This window comes from Ascaphus truei, chromosome 5 (genome assembly GCF_040206685.1).
Source record: "Ascaphus truei isolate aAscTru1 chromosome 5, aAscTru1.hap1, whole genome shotgun sequence".
Classification (NCBI taxonomy): Eukaryota; Metazoa; Chordata; class Amphibia; order Anura; family Ascaphidae; genus Ascaphus; species Ascaphus truei.
The window spans coordinates 100,983,932-100,998,868 of NC_134487.1; the positions used below are offsets into that span (position 1 = coordinate 100,983,932).

General features: G+C 40.0%; 1 protein-coding gene across 15 annotated transcripts in view; it reads left to right on the top strand.

Moving 5' to 3' along the window:
• Nucleotides 1-14,937, top strand: part of GRIP1 (glutamate receptor interacting protein 1) — an 894,479-nt gene that overhangs the window by 653,887 nt on the left and 225,655 nt on the right. For 2 of the 15 annotated variants that reach the window (XM_075600318.1, XM_075600329.1), the window contains exon 1: nucleotides 13,995-14,400. The exons of 12 other annotated variants lie outside the window; for them this stretch is intronic. In XM_075600318.1, coding sequence (XP_075456433.1) covers nucleotides 14,313-14,400 — 88 coding nt within the window. In that variant the 5' untranslated portion in view covers nucleotides 13,995-14,312. Of the gene's footprint in view, nucleotides 1-13,993; nucleotides 14,401-14,937 lie in introns of those variants that run through there. One more of the 15 variants, XM_075600327.1, reaches the window with a different exon arrangement.

The following is a 14,937-nucleotide window of genomic DNA, read 5'->3' on the forward strand; positions in this document are numbered from 1 at the left end:
AAGTACCAGTGTTTGGTTTCCTCCAAATCAAACACTACCTGCAATCAGTCTCCAAATATTCGACATTCCAAACTCTAACAAATTTTGAAAGACTGTGTAGGAAAGGATATTACTGTAAAGGGCAGTAGCAACTTTTACCTCCCAGGGAAGCACCATTTCAGCAACTAGGATATCTCCAGAATTAAACTACAAAATTTAAAAAGGATGGGATTGCAAAGAACAAACGGGCTTTGCAATGGTTAAAAAAAGAATACATTTATTTTTTCATGGTGAGTAGAGCTGAGTGCTTCTTTTTAAAGTTGTACTTCAACCACCACTATGCCTGAAATACTGGAGTCTTTGAAGTAGGATAGTTTCTTGGAATTCTAGTTCTAGGATTATTGGTATCTAAACATAAATTATATTTCATTTGAAATCTATGCGGGGTCCATGTAACACAAGGGGTTAAAGCAGAACTCCAGGTTGACATTTAGTTTGTTTGAAGCAGGGGGTCTCCGGAGCTGAACTACATTAACTTCAGCTCCGGATACCCCTTGCTTCCTGAGATACTTGCAGGTACCAGCTGTCACAGGGCTTGTTGGGGCTAAGAAAATGGCGGCCTGTAATGTCTTGCACAAGCTGTGACGTCATCCCTTGCGGCTTCCAATTGACCCGTGTAACTATGTCAATTTAAACATGCAGAGTTGCTACCGACATGTTGGGAGATAAATTTGTCACAGCTACAACTCAGGAAGGTTTGAAACAAAGATGATTTTATTGACGGCAGAGCTCAGGGTGATTCGTCTCACGCAGGAGAAAAACCACAGCAGATAATCAAAACCGCATATATTTTCAGGCAAAAGCGAAGCTGGGCGTGTCAGATGACCTCCAATAATAATTGTCTATAAATGGTCTTTCATATTCAGTTACTGTTCACATAGAGCGCGGAATGGAATGTTCAACTTTTAGCTTTCTTTATCAATTTTAGCAAAACATGTTATTTAGCCATTCATTTGGGTAGGCACTAAAACATTCACGTTGACCTAGGTTTCTCAGCTCTCGGCTAGCATCACAATCTCTTGTTTAATTGTCCACTAAAGTAAACATTTGTGGCCATGATAATTAGCTGTTAGGAAAATGTAAGTTCTTCTGCACCTGTGAAAGCATTGGTACTGGTATTGGAATAGACTTTAGTAGTTTTACCTCTACGTTCTCTTGAATATTAACTTTAAAATTAGACTGTCAAATAGCTTCAATTACAAAAGTGAAAATAATAGAATGAATAACACGATTGCACGTTATATTTGCTTCTGTGTAATTCCTAAAAACCAAACACCTTGGTTATATTAAAGATATAACTATTTCACCCCCCGATTCCCAACACACATCTTGACTAGGTCACTTTGACACCAGACACTCAGAGGGAGTGCTTGGCTTTTCGCCAGAGGCCCTTGTTCCTGCATCCACGGTCCTCCGTCATCATGTGTGGTCTTACAGTACCTCGTTTATCCCAGCCACCACGGCATCACTTACAGAGGTAAGTATCTGAGGAAGCAGGGAGTCCCCAGAGCTGAAATGAATGGGGCTCTGCTCCAAAGACCCCCTGCTTCAATCTTATAACGTACAAATAAAAGAAAGATAAACTGCAACCTGTAGTGCTGCTTGTAACCGCTCCCTTCGTGACAAACAAATAGCATTTCCAGAGTTATTTTTCTTAACCGTTGGAGTAAGCAGTTATCATGTTTACCATCTATAAACATAAGGCTTCCAGGCTGTGATTTCTGTAGGTGTTAGGCAATTTATCCCAACAAAACATAAGCCTCTCTCTGCTGCAGATTACTGCTTCTTTGGAAAGTGCTCAGGGCTAAAGTGGCTAGGTTTGTTGATGGGAGAAGTAAAGCAATTTGCATACTTCACTGTGAAAGAACACATTTCATTTTTTTTTTTTGGGTGGCCTGTGGGATAAAATTGTAATGATGCCAAAAGCACGAGCATCTGCTGAGCTAAGAGAAAAAGTCATCTTAAGAACTTCTTCCTCCTATTAAGGGCTCCAGTCATCCTGCTGTACTTAACAGTATAAAGACAAACTTCTACATGGGAAATATTTAATCTGACATGGTAATTAATGCACCATAGACTTTACAACCTGTGTTAGTATTTGTTTGTGCCTATATGTTAAGTGAGTTGTTTGTCTTTTGAATTATATATAGATTATGCATATACCGAGAGAGAAAAAAGGGCAAGTATTGCACGTACATCAAGATAAAAATATTAACGCAAATTGGGCTCGTCCTGTCAGTAATGTGGCAGCGGGAAGTCCACGGGTAGGCAGCACTCTTCTGGGGCTGTAGTGTCTCCAAGATAGTCACTCTATATACAAAAAAAACAAACAAAAGCGCAAGCTCCATAGCACGTAACTGAGTAAAAAAATAAGTTACATTTATTTTAAAAAATCAGCAACCCATAAGAATGTGCACTTACAGGATTTTAATCAGAACCATACGTGGGAGAGAAATCTCTATTGTGGTCATCTGCGGTGGTAGGGTGAGTCCCAGGTTTGCAGAGTGGATGTAAACAGCCCGGGTTCACCATGAACTCCTATCCCAAATTGGCAGCAAGATAAAAAGGCATCCAATGCCTGCACGTCCTTTGCTCCCTCTCATACAATGGTTGCTAGCACTTAAAATTACCGCCAGCCGGAGCGCAGAGAAGCCAAGGACTCCAAATACACCAACACGAACGAGATGATGTCACAGCTCTACGCGTTTCGTCACACTGCGGCGACTTCGTCAGGAGATATGTGATTGGTCAAGGACAGCCAATTAAATAGGCTGGATCAAGTAAACCTATTTTCACATTGGTACTAAGTTTCACCACAAATCATATAACTCTAAAATTACTGTAAATATCAATATTACAATGAATAACAACAAAAAAACATCAATAATTATGTTGTTCACACCATACAATGAAAATAGCTAAAACTAAACAATTTAATTATGTATAAACTCAACTAACACATAACGTGTTAGAGAAAGCTGCCCCACTATTGCCAATCTAAGTTTCATCAAATATGGAAGAAAATATATATATACCAAATTAAAATTAAAGCCTAAACCTATAGTTTTAGTATCAAAAAATATTAATAAATCAATATATTAATTAGAATATAATAATATAAATATATAAACAACCAAATACCACTACACCATATAAAAATGAATTATAGAAAAATCTTAAAATTGAAAAAATATATTAAAATCAACCTATTTAATTCCATGTGTGAGGAGAACTACATTCACAAAACAATCTTTACATTTTATGTACTAACAAATTATTAAATTGATAATTCATAGTGCATTAATTAAAATTATATCTAATTACATATAATAACAACAATTGTTACATTAAAAAATAACTAAAATTATAAAATAGTATAGAGGAATCCCCTCCAAAAACACAGAACCCTATCCTAGGATAGGGGGAGAGGAAAAGATCTAGCAACCAGAGCACAAGGCAGAGAACAGCAAGGCAGGGCACTAAACCAGTGTGCTAGTATCCAAGCACTCATTAAGACCCCTGGGAGAAAGTGTACCAAGTGAGTATATCCAAAAAGACTCCCTCATACATAGTGTCTTTAATCTATCTCCCCCTAATAGGGTACTCGGAATACTCTCAATACCCATAACAACAAGTCCCTTGGGATCCTTTTGGTGTACTTAGGAAAAATGTCGAGGAACACTGTGTGCCAGCACTCCCTTAATGATGGAACGTCTGTGTTCCAGGAATCTGACACACAGTGCTCTTTTAGTGCGACCCACATATTGCAATTGACATGGACAAGATAAAACAAACACTATATATGTGGAGAGACAGTTGATTGAACTTTTTATTGTATATTCAGACCTGTTGCTAAATGAAGAGAAAGTATCCGACAGATGCAGATATCCACACATTAGACATTTAGATCTGCCACACTTGATGTTTCCAGACACTAACTGTGAACCACTATTCTCAACTGAAGTATCACTAAGTCTACTTGGGGCCAAGATGTTCTTGATATTTAGACCCTTGCGGAAGACCAGTGGTGCCACAGTGGACAACTGACTGCTGAGATGCGGATCTGAGAGCAACACTTTCCAGTGGCGATTGATAATTTGTCTAATTTTGTGGGAATACCCATTAAATTTTGTAATAAACTTAACCCACAGTTGTTTGTGTTGATATCTGTCAAAGGCATGGATTGTTTGCACTGTTTGAGCTTTAATTTAGCTAACAGATCCACACGTTCAACCGACCTGACCTTCTTGAATGCCTCCTGCACCAGAGACATATCATACCCCTTTTGTTTGAAATTGTCGATGAGACGACCGACTTGCAGCGCAAACACCTGGTCGGACAAGCAATTCCTCCTCAGTCTATTAAACTGACTGAGGGGAATATTGCTTAGCCATTTGGAATAATGTGCACTTTTTGCATATATATAGCCATTGACCGCCACGTCCTTGAAATGCACCCGTGTCTGGATATTCAGATTCAAATCTACCGACAATTCCAAATCTAGAAAGACAATACTAGATGCATTAATCTGGTGGGTGAATCGGAGGCCCATATCATTGGAGTTAAAGTCGGTCAGTATCTGCTCGAGGTCACCCCCATCTCCGTCCCATATGATCAAGATGTCATCAATGTACCGGCCATAGAACACCAGACCCGCCCCCAGCCGTGCATTGGGCCAGATAAATCTGGATTCCCAATAACCCATAAAAAGGTTCGCATAGCTGGGGGCAAATGTGGTTCCCATGGCCGTACCACAGGTCTGGAGATGGAAGCTATCCCCGAACAGAAAATAATTGTGACCAAGGATAAAGCCGACAAGGGAGAGGATGAAATTAGATTGTGATACATGTAGATCTCCACCCCCTCCCCCCCCCAAAAAAAAGTGCGCAACAGCCTCGATACCCTTATCATGCCCAATACATGTATATAATGACTGAACGTCACAGGTGGCCCATTGAAAAGTAGATTTCCACTGTATAGAAGAGAGGGAGTCTATGACGTGGAGCGTGTCCCTTGTATACGAACGAAGATGGACCACATATGTTTGTAAAAAATGGTCCACGTATTTAGACACACTTGACGTCATAGACTCCACCCCTGACACAATGGGCCTACCTGGTGGTTGGCTATACCACTCCCCTTAAAGCTGCAAAGACGCTCCCTGGATCTTCTATTGGGACTATATTTCTCTCTGGATTTTTTGGTTGAGTGGAACATTCATTTTGGATTTTTCCTTTTTTTTTTTTCACTATCACGTTATAGTTTGTAGATATTATTAGGTTAAATTGTGGTAATTTTAATTTAGTTTAATATTTTAAATATGTTATTATAATTTTTTAGGGTTATTTCAAATACTCTTTAGCACTACTTAATTTTTGTGTTGTCTTTGAGATATATATATATATATATATATATATATATATGTGTGTGCAATAAGACATAATTACCCCGTCTGATGTATCTGAGCTGCAGACATGAATGCTGCTCTTCCCTCTCTCTGCAGTACCACACATTGACACAGTGAGAGAAGCTATAGTTGGAGGTACAGTAACCTGCATTACCGGCAGCAACAGGTCTGAGAATCCAGTCCAGCTTCTGCAGGGAACTTCATATGGGATATAGTGGGAACAACAAACTAGTGAGACAGTTGTTGAAATACGAAGGTAGCTAATATTGCCAATAGGCAGCGACTCGAGCTGTGAAAGATTGGATACAATACAGGGGGATATAGACTTGAACTGTATGTGTGTTGGGGGATAGAGACTTGAACGGTATGTGTGTGAAAAGGCAAAAAAAAAAAAATGTGGATGGGAAGTTGGTGTAGATGATAACTTGAGCTGGCAGCAGTTGGGATTGCATCAAGTTGCATTTTTTGCATATTTACATTTAAGAGAGTAAATATAAATACCAGTGCACATACAGATGCAGCGGCCGTTATTCGCACACTTCACGCGTTGTATACCTCGGAATACTCATATCATGGCGCGTGATTTCTTCCAACCTTACCGCCTTAAGACGCGAGTGCAGAAAATGGCATTTTAGTGTTAAACACTGAAATTGACACAGTAGCACAGTACTGTACACATTACAATTCATTCATTTCTGCCACGGATACGAAACAGAATCCATGAAATTCAAACAAAGCAACCGCGATAAACACGTGTGCCTGGGGCGATTGGCCGCGTTAATGCCGCGTGGAATACAGCAGCGCACACGAAAACGTTTCCGTGATTTGTTGGAATAACGGCCGTTGCAGCTGTATAATGGAAGAAGCTCCAGGGATTAATTAATATGCGAAATTGAATTTGCAAGGTGAATAATATAAACACAAAAACTGGCCATTTGTAGAAGCAATATGATGGGTATTTTATGTTTTGTTGGTTTGCTGACTTAGTCTCAAGGTCTGTTAATTTTATGGGGTCAAATGGACCATGAATAACACTAAAAAGGTGAAAAATAGATCAACATCAAGCCAAGGATTCTGATGTCAGTAGTGTGTGAGGGGCCGGCCGTCCTGTTGTTTGGCCTGCATGGGAACATGTTTCTTGAGATGTTTTGCGGTGCTGGCATCTACAGAGCTAGTGCTTCCGGAGATTATCCTCACATGCCTTTCAGTGTTCAGCTTCTCTGTAATCATTTTAATGTTCCTGTCCCTGGAGCCCAGCGGATATCATTATCTGTAAATGCTGTTTGGCAAGTTATTAGTGAATAAATGAAGGTATCAATCCACACAATTTCCCTGTAAACCCCTTCACCGCTGGAGGTGGCTTTGTTTGAATTAGGCTTGGAGATCCCTGGCACTGTCCTAACCACCAGGAGCCCCCTCATTCGTGTTCTATTTACCTCAGACATACAGTACCCCAAATACCCAAATAAGTCACGGTTTGGGCACATGCTTGTTTCAAACATTTGTATTTGTTTTTTCATCATAATACAAATAATACTATTAGTAAAGAAAAGTAATAGCAATAGTAAGTAACAATATAAGGTTATACAGGAGAGCATAGATCCAAATGTTCTTATTAAAAAAATAAATAACAAGGAATACTATGACGAATATTGGAGATACATTGCGTTCTATTTCAACTGATTTGTGGAAATATAAAAGAAAAATAAGAGGGAAGGGGGGTAGATGCCACCACTTCCACCATCACTTCCCACCAATCCACTGAGTCCTCTAGTCAAACTATTCCACCATTTCACCACACTGGCTAACACCCATCCAGTCCGGTTCAAAGCCGTACCCTCCGCCAATCTGTTAAGAGTGTCTTCCTGGTCTTCTGTGTACCATATAGCTGCTTGATTATATTCTTCTAATAGGGTCAACTCGACCCTCTATCCAAGGGTCTGTTGGGGACATTTTTATGAAAAAATACATATTTTGATCTGTGAAACTCCATTGAAACGGCTGATGCTAAAATCAATAGGACTGACCCCAAATCAGTGAGATTCCTAGAAAATCAGTGAGAGTTAACAGCCTAATACCTGTATTCTGAGGGAGCATGAATTGTTGCCATGATGTCCTTATTGGGTTACAGAGAGGGAGCTTCTCGGTTGAATGAATTATTAGAGGGTTTTGTCCCAAACAAAAATATTATGAGAGCTATATTTGTTGCAGAACACAGTGCTTGAAGAACCTATGAGACATGAGCATTGTTTGTTTCAACGTCGTGTCATGGAACTTTAAATCTTTTCACGCCAGAAGGCATATTACTAGACCTCTTTTAACGTCGTGCTGGTCTCCTGCCAGTCTCGTGCAATGCACACTTTACACATGGTCCATATATGTGTTGCTGTTGTGGGCTGTGACAACACTTGCAGTGCTGATGAGGTTTGCAGTGCCACGAGGAGTGGGAATATAACCGGAAAACACATAAACGGACCTGCCTATCGCTCTTTGTTCATCTAAACTGTGTATTCAGAAAGGCAGCGGACTTAAATGTCTTCTGAAGTGTTTCATAGCTGAGAGGTCCCCGTCTCTCATTCAGTCTGTTGCGATTATGAAACTTTTGTGTGTGTGTGTGTTAACTCTGAGTAGTGTTTTACTGAAGTTTAATTGACTGAACTCTCTATAATACATGCAACTTCTGTAGATGTACTGATAAAGAATGTGTGTGTGTGTGTGTGTGTCCAGGCCTCCAACGCTTTCTCGTATGAATATCCCCATTAATTCATGTAAGCATGCACCTAGATAATGCTGTCGTACATCAGTGCTAGTCACAACTGAGTTTAATGGCAGAAGCTTATAAACTCCCTTTTATAAGGCGAGTGCATTCTCCTTATAATTGTTCGCAACCCTGATGGTCAGATTCTGCACCGAAACATTGGCACTTTGTTGATCATATATATTAAAGCAAATTTATATTTTGTTTTGAGTGCCCCGCTTGTACTGCTTTTTGTACTGAAATTTTGGCACGGCGAGACCTCCTTAGTCATTGGGAGGGACCACCATCATATTCTTATTATTCTGGCCTTGTATTTTATGTGGTGTGTGTGCTATTTTATGTGGTGTGTGTGCCCAGTAATACAGTTTCCTTACAATTCTCTTACAACATCTGTATTTGGTTATTTTTCAAAACCTGTAATAATAATAAAAATAAAAAAAATTATTATTTCTATTTTTCCACTAAAATATTATTGTTAAATTATGATGGCAAGCATTCCTGAAAAATACAGGTAATGTAGCCAGCTTTTATTCTGTTGTACATGTCCATTTGTGGAGTTGGTAACCAACGTGTTGATACAGCTGTAGTTTGTTTGAGGCCCTGCAGAGTTTACAATCTACTGTTGGTGCCTGGGGCACATGTACATAGTGACCTGTCCAAGGACATTGGGGATGGAATCAGGTCCACATGCTTAAAAGGCCAAATTCTTACCACTAGGCTTCTCCTTCATCCCAGTGTAATATATCATATACACACACAGCACTAAAAGCATTGTGCTAGCTACATTGCAAATAATGGTATCCCTGAACTACAGGAACATTTGTGTATTTGTAATCTTAAATTATCCTCTTTCCAGGGGTGTCAGAATGTCTTTTTATTCCTCGAGTAGATTTTTTGTTTGCAAGTCCTATGACCACCCACTTATCGGAGCACTATGTCATTTTAGTTTGTGTTTAAATTGTATTGTATAAAATTGTCTAAGCTTTTTGTTTTATGTGTCACTCTGCGAGATTTCAATCCGAGGAGTCCTGATCCTACTGTATCTGCACGGGGTATCATGGGATCTATTACACAATATACATTGTACATTGAGAATGTAGGCCTCTGTCTTGGTTATGGCAGAGTTTCAGGCAGACTGCAATGATAAACTGAAGGGCTTTTATTTCTCCCTCCTCCACTCTGTTTACTTGACTGTGAAAGGCACTGCAGAGATAACCAGGGACATGATGGAGGAAAGAGTTTAAAAGCTAGTATAGTAAAATAAAATATACATGCATATATCAGAATGACATTATTATCTCCTTGTAAACCCCTTTAGTGATAGAGCAGCTGTCGCATGTACTCTCCTGCAACCAGTCATGGTCTGGTCACAAAATTGCACATATTTGAGTCCATTGCCTTTCTGAATATACAGTCTAGATCGGGGGTCTCCAAACTCAGTCCTCAAGAGCCGCCAACAGGCCAGCTTTTATGGATATCCCTGTTTCAGCACAGGTGGCTCAATCAGTGGCTCAGTCTTTGACTGAAACAGGGATATCCATAAAATCTGGCCTGGTGGCGGCTCTTGAGGACTGAGTTTGGAGAACCCTGGTCTATATGAACAGAAAGCGATAGGTTACTTTTGTGTGTTTTCTGGTTCTATTCCCCCTTCTCAGGGCACTGCGAACCTTATCAGCACTGCTAACCACAACAGCAACGCATATATTGACCATGTGAGAAGTGTGCTTTGTAGGAGATTGGCAGGAGTCCAGACTGATAACGCAATAAGTCTGGTTAATATGCCTTCTGGCGTCAAAAAGAATTAAAGTTTCATGAAAAGACATAGATACATATAATTGTCTTATAGGTTCTTCGAGCATTGTGTTCTGAAACAAATGTGTCTCATTTGATTGACATGCCATAAAATGCAATTAAGGGGATGTTCATAAATTAGTAAATATTGTTCAGTTTGCTCAGTGCAGAAGCCGAAAAATAAAATGTGATTCTCTTACCATGGATTAAATCAACATTGCATCCTGTAATAAAATGCCAAATGAAATATGGATAAGCATTTCTGCAGCCTAACATCTCATAAGACCAAGAATACAAAACCATTGTAGGAGAACAAAGTAATTAGAGATGTTTCCTCTGCCGCTTTCCCTTAATGTTGCCTAACCATCTCTACACAGAGGCAGCCTTCCAGTAGGAAAAGACTCTTCAGTTGGTTATGATAGGATAGAGTGCAGCGGTGCTGAGGAAAGCACAAATGAACATTTCATGCGAGTCAATGCTCTGAGGATGTTGCCTTCTTTCATTCCTATTTTCTCTACTCAGCAGGGGTTTGTCAGACCCTGGAAGTGTGATCTGGTACGCACCAGCAATGTGTAAAACTCTACACGAAGCCGTCACAAAATCGGTAGCGTTTTCTTTCATTTTGCTTCTTTTGCAAAACATTTTGCCGAGCTTCAACGGGCTAATAATGTTGCAAAATTAATTTTAGATTTTAAAATGTTGGAAGAAATATCGCCAGACAGTGAGTGAGACAGTGTTTGTGCCCTATTTATAGTCTCTGTATTAAGCGAATCTAGAGAATTTAGCTGATTAGCATATTAATCCATATACAGTATTCCCTGAAAACTGGAACATTTCTCCTGGTTCGCCAACCTGGGCTAAAGATTTGCATGCCTAAAATTCACCAATATACTATACATATTTATAGAATGCATGTTTGTTTCAAAGGGAGTTGCACTTTCTTTTGCCAATCCTGTAACCTTGTATTAGGTTATTTTCTTAGTTAGCATATTACCTGAATATTAACTGCAAAAGAAACAAAATAACAGACATTTGCAAAATAGTAGTCCCAGGGACTGTGATTGGGTAATATTGTGAAGTAATAGTACAGTTGCAATAACACTATTAACATAAGACTGTGGTTTTCAACCTTTTTATTGGCTAAGGAACCCTGTGAAATTCAGAGTAACCCCCAACCATCTCTAACAGCGCGTCTGTGATCGGATGCATTGTAAATTCTTCTGTATTTGATACAATTTTCAAATGACCAGAAAATTGCAGGGAACCCTTTAGGGACACCCGGGGAACCCAAGGATTCCTATGAACCCTGGTTGAAAAATACTGACACACGACTACCTTTTTAGCTCTGGAAAGTTGCAATACTGAGATTAAAATCTACCTTACTCAAGGTCTTTTATAAGTAGCCCTCATATTGGAAGAAACTGGGTCTCTTAATGGAGAATGCTCGACATATTTTATCTAATGGCATTATAACTATCGTTTATTTATGAAGAGCCTAAATATTCTGCAGTGCCTGACACATCAGGGCAAACATACAAAAGGTAAGGAGGGCCCTGGTCGTGAGAGCTTACGATTTAGATCAGGGGTGGGCAACTCCAGTCTTCAAGGTCCGCCAACAGGTTAGGTTTTCAGGATATCCCACCTATTACAGGGAAACTTTGGCTGCTAAGCAGCACTGAGCTAGCGAGCCCACATTACATTCATGTTTGTAAGTGGAGCGGCAGTCTCTAGGAAAGACCACCAAATAGGTTTTTATTATATGTATAACCATTGTTACTTGTATGCATCTTGTGTCCCTTTATTTTATGAATGTTGCTATTAAATGTACATTTTTATATTCTCTCATTGGACTACTCAGCACTGCTGCTTTTCCTTCCTCTCACTCACACCTTTTGCTATTTCTATAATTATCACCATAATGTAGGTCTATTTTATGGATAATTAGACCCATTATAGCGATATCTGTAGCAATTACAGTGGTCTTTCTTTTTTTAGTGGTTGTGCACCAATGAAGGGACTTTTCCTGTCCATCCGCTCTGCGGATACTTTCGTTACCCCTGCTTCAGCACAGGTGGCGTAGCCACTGATTGAGCCACTGGTGCTGAAGCAGGGATATCCTTAAAAATCCGACCTGTTGGTGGCCCTTTAGTACTGACATTGCCCACCACTGATAACTGGTAGTTTTTATCCACCTGTAATGTGAAAGGGTCTAAAAATGCAGATAAATACATTTCAGCCCTTTTGCAGCATTCAAAAGAATTGGCCTAAATTGTCCAGCTGTAGCTATAATATTGGGCTTCCCTAGAGAAGCCGGTCATACTGCTATAGTTTGGTTTCTATGTTCTCCTATAGCTCCTCTCGGAGCTGTATTGGCGGACACATTTTTTGTTGACGTTTTTTCGGTTGGTTGTATAATAAATGTGAAAATGGAAACTTTCTGTTTGCGTTGGGATATATCTGACCGGATGATATTACAATTTGAGGCTATTTGCCAGGAACTTGGAATGAGACCCAGACTGGTATCTCTTCAGGGTAGAGCTCCCCCTGTCCCCATGCATTAGTCTCCAACGTATTTACCTCTGTGCTGTCATTGTTCTCCCCTTGTACTAGCACAATGAAGTGATGAGAAATCTGTCTGCTGTATGTGATGGGGCAGACCTGACATAGGTGGAGCATGACATTGTGTGCATGGCTAGAGAGGCCGCCTGACTCCTGCTCCTATAAGCAGGTGTAGATCGTGTGACCTTTGCAGAAACTAACTCCTATTTGCAGAAGTACAGTGAAATGTTGGAAGTCCTTTTCATAGTCTCTTGCCGAAGTTTCAATTGAAAATTGATCGTATTTCATTGTACAATTTCTCTACAACGATGAAAAAAGAATGATCACAGCAGTGAAAGGAAATTTTCATGAGCTGTGAATAACCATCCTCGGTAGTAGTTAAAGATGTGGATTTCTTTTACTTTATAGAAATCTGCAGTCAATCATCAAATCGGATAACGGCGACCAGCATGGCCTGCTGCTGTAAATAGCGTTCTGTATCTGCTCTGATATTTAATATCGAACTTCACGCAGTTTGGCTTCCAGGTTCATGTTCCATGTTCCAATCAATTGAATTATGTATATATAGATATATATATCTATATCTGTGTATGTATATAACAAGAAACAAAAGTCCAGAGCAACATCCAATGTGTCAGAAATACACAGTGAAATACCTATATATCTTTTGAAAAAGGGTAATTTAGTTGACTCTTTGTCCAAAGCGTAATAAGCCTGCGAGCCACATCATGGCATGTATCTATGTATATATATTTTTTTAAATAGAAGTTTAGTTAAGGTGGAATTCTTAATTAAAGCAGCAATCCTGACGGTTTTTTTGTGTACCGCATTTTTTTTTTTACAGCTTTGAAACCAGGGGGTCCTCCAGAACTAAACTGACCCCCCTCCTCCTCCCCTTCCGTTCCCATGCTGTAAACACCCAGGAGGAGTTAGGCAGGATTGCTGGTTTAAGTAAATCTGAATCTGACTATAAGATGTCATGTGTAGGGCTGCCCTCATTACCTCGTGTCTGTTTCTACATGTTTGTCCTCACGTGTACTGCGTGTAACTATCCATGTTTGCGTAATATACATAACCATGTATGTACCCCATTTTACCGCCCTGCGAAATATGTTGGCGCTTCACAAATAAACGATAATAATATGACCACTGTTAAAAGGGTAGCGAAGCCGTTCTATCCCATTTAAACAAAACACCTTGGCATGCCTGGATGTGGTGGCACTGTGCAGTACTTAAAGGGTTAATAAAGTACCCAGCACTAGAGGAATTCATATGCTTGGTAAAGTAAGCCTGCCCTAGTAAGGACAAGGCAGAGAAGTGTGAAGGCTGGTAATATATAGGGGAAATGCACTGCCCTCTTCATTGTGAGCTAGTTTCTGTCAGACACAGTAGTCTGAACAGGCATGAACAGGAGTAACAAACGCGAGTAACACACACACAGAGCGGGAGCTGGCTTCCTGCTGCTCATCATCGTTGCTTTTACTGCGTAATGGTTGCTGGAAAGGAGAAATATTGCCCGTTAGGCAATTGATCCAGTGCTGCAGGTTACTTGCTCAAGTGGCAGCGTGAAGTCCTGTGACTTGATACAGTGTCGCCAGATGACACAAATCTGATCTCTGCATCAGCCAGGAGGAATCAAGCCGTGTCACTCCCCTCTGGGACTACCTTCCTCCTGTTATACGCGCTAGGAATTCATATGCTTGTAGTGCTGCTGCTGCTGCTGCTGCTGCATCTGCATCTATCCGAGCAGAGCTGTGAATGAGCGTCGCCGCTGGTAAGCAGCCAGGAAGAATGATAGCTGTCTCTTTCAAATGCCGTTGTCAAATCCTACGGAGACTGGTTAAAGGTACGGTGTTTTTTTTTCTCTCTTGCTGTTTGGCCACTGGCTCCATTACAGACTTTCAAATGCACTGCCTCCCAGTTTTGACTTACAAATATGCCTGTCCTAAACATGTGTCGTCAGGCAGCAAAGAGCAGAGGTAGTCCGGCTCTCCTAACCCTTTCCTTGCCAGGCCTCTGCTTCTAGAAGGGTCTCCTATCTGTCCTGGTCATTTGTGTTTCCTTTAGCATGGGCACACTTCAGCTAGTTTTTCTCTCTGCTTTTACTTTTGCTCTGTGATCTGGTAGAGAAGGTCATTGTTCTATTTTCAGATCAGATTTTTTTGTGTCACATAGTACACAATATACAAGCATGCTAAATATACCATTTATTCTTCTTCTTCTTCTTTCATTGCTCATTTGTATCTATTAGGCTTTTTCACAAAAATATCTGTAATGCTGTGTATTTTCCAAAGACAAATATTTGGAATATTTAACAGATGCAATGGGATAATTACTGTTTAAATATTTGTAACACTTGTGTCTTCTGAAAACTTCAAGTGTC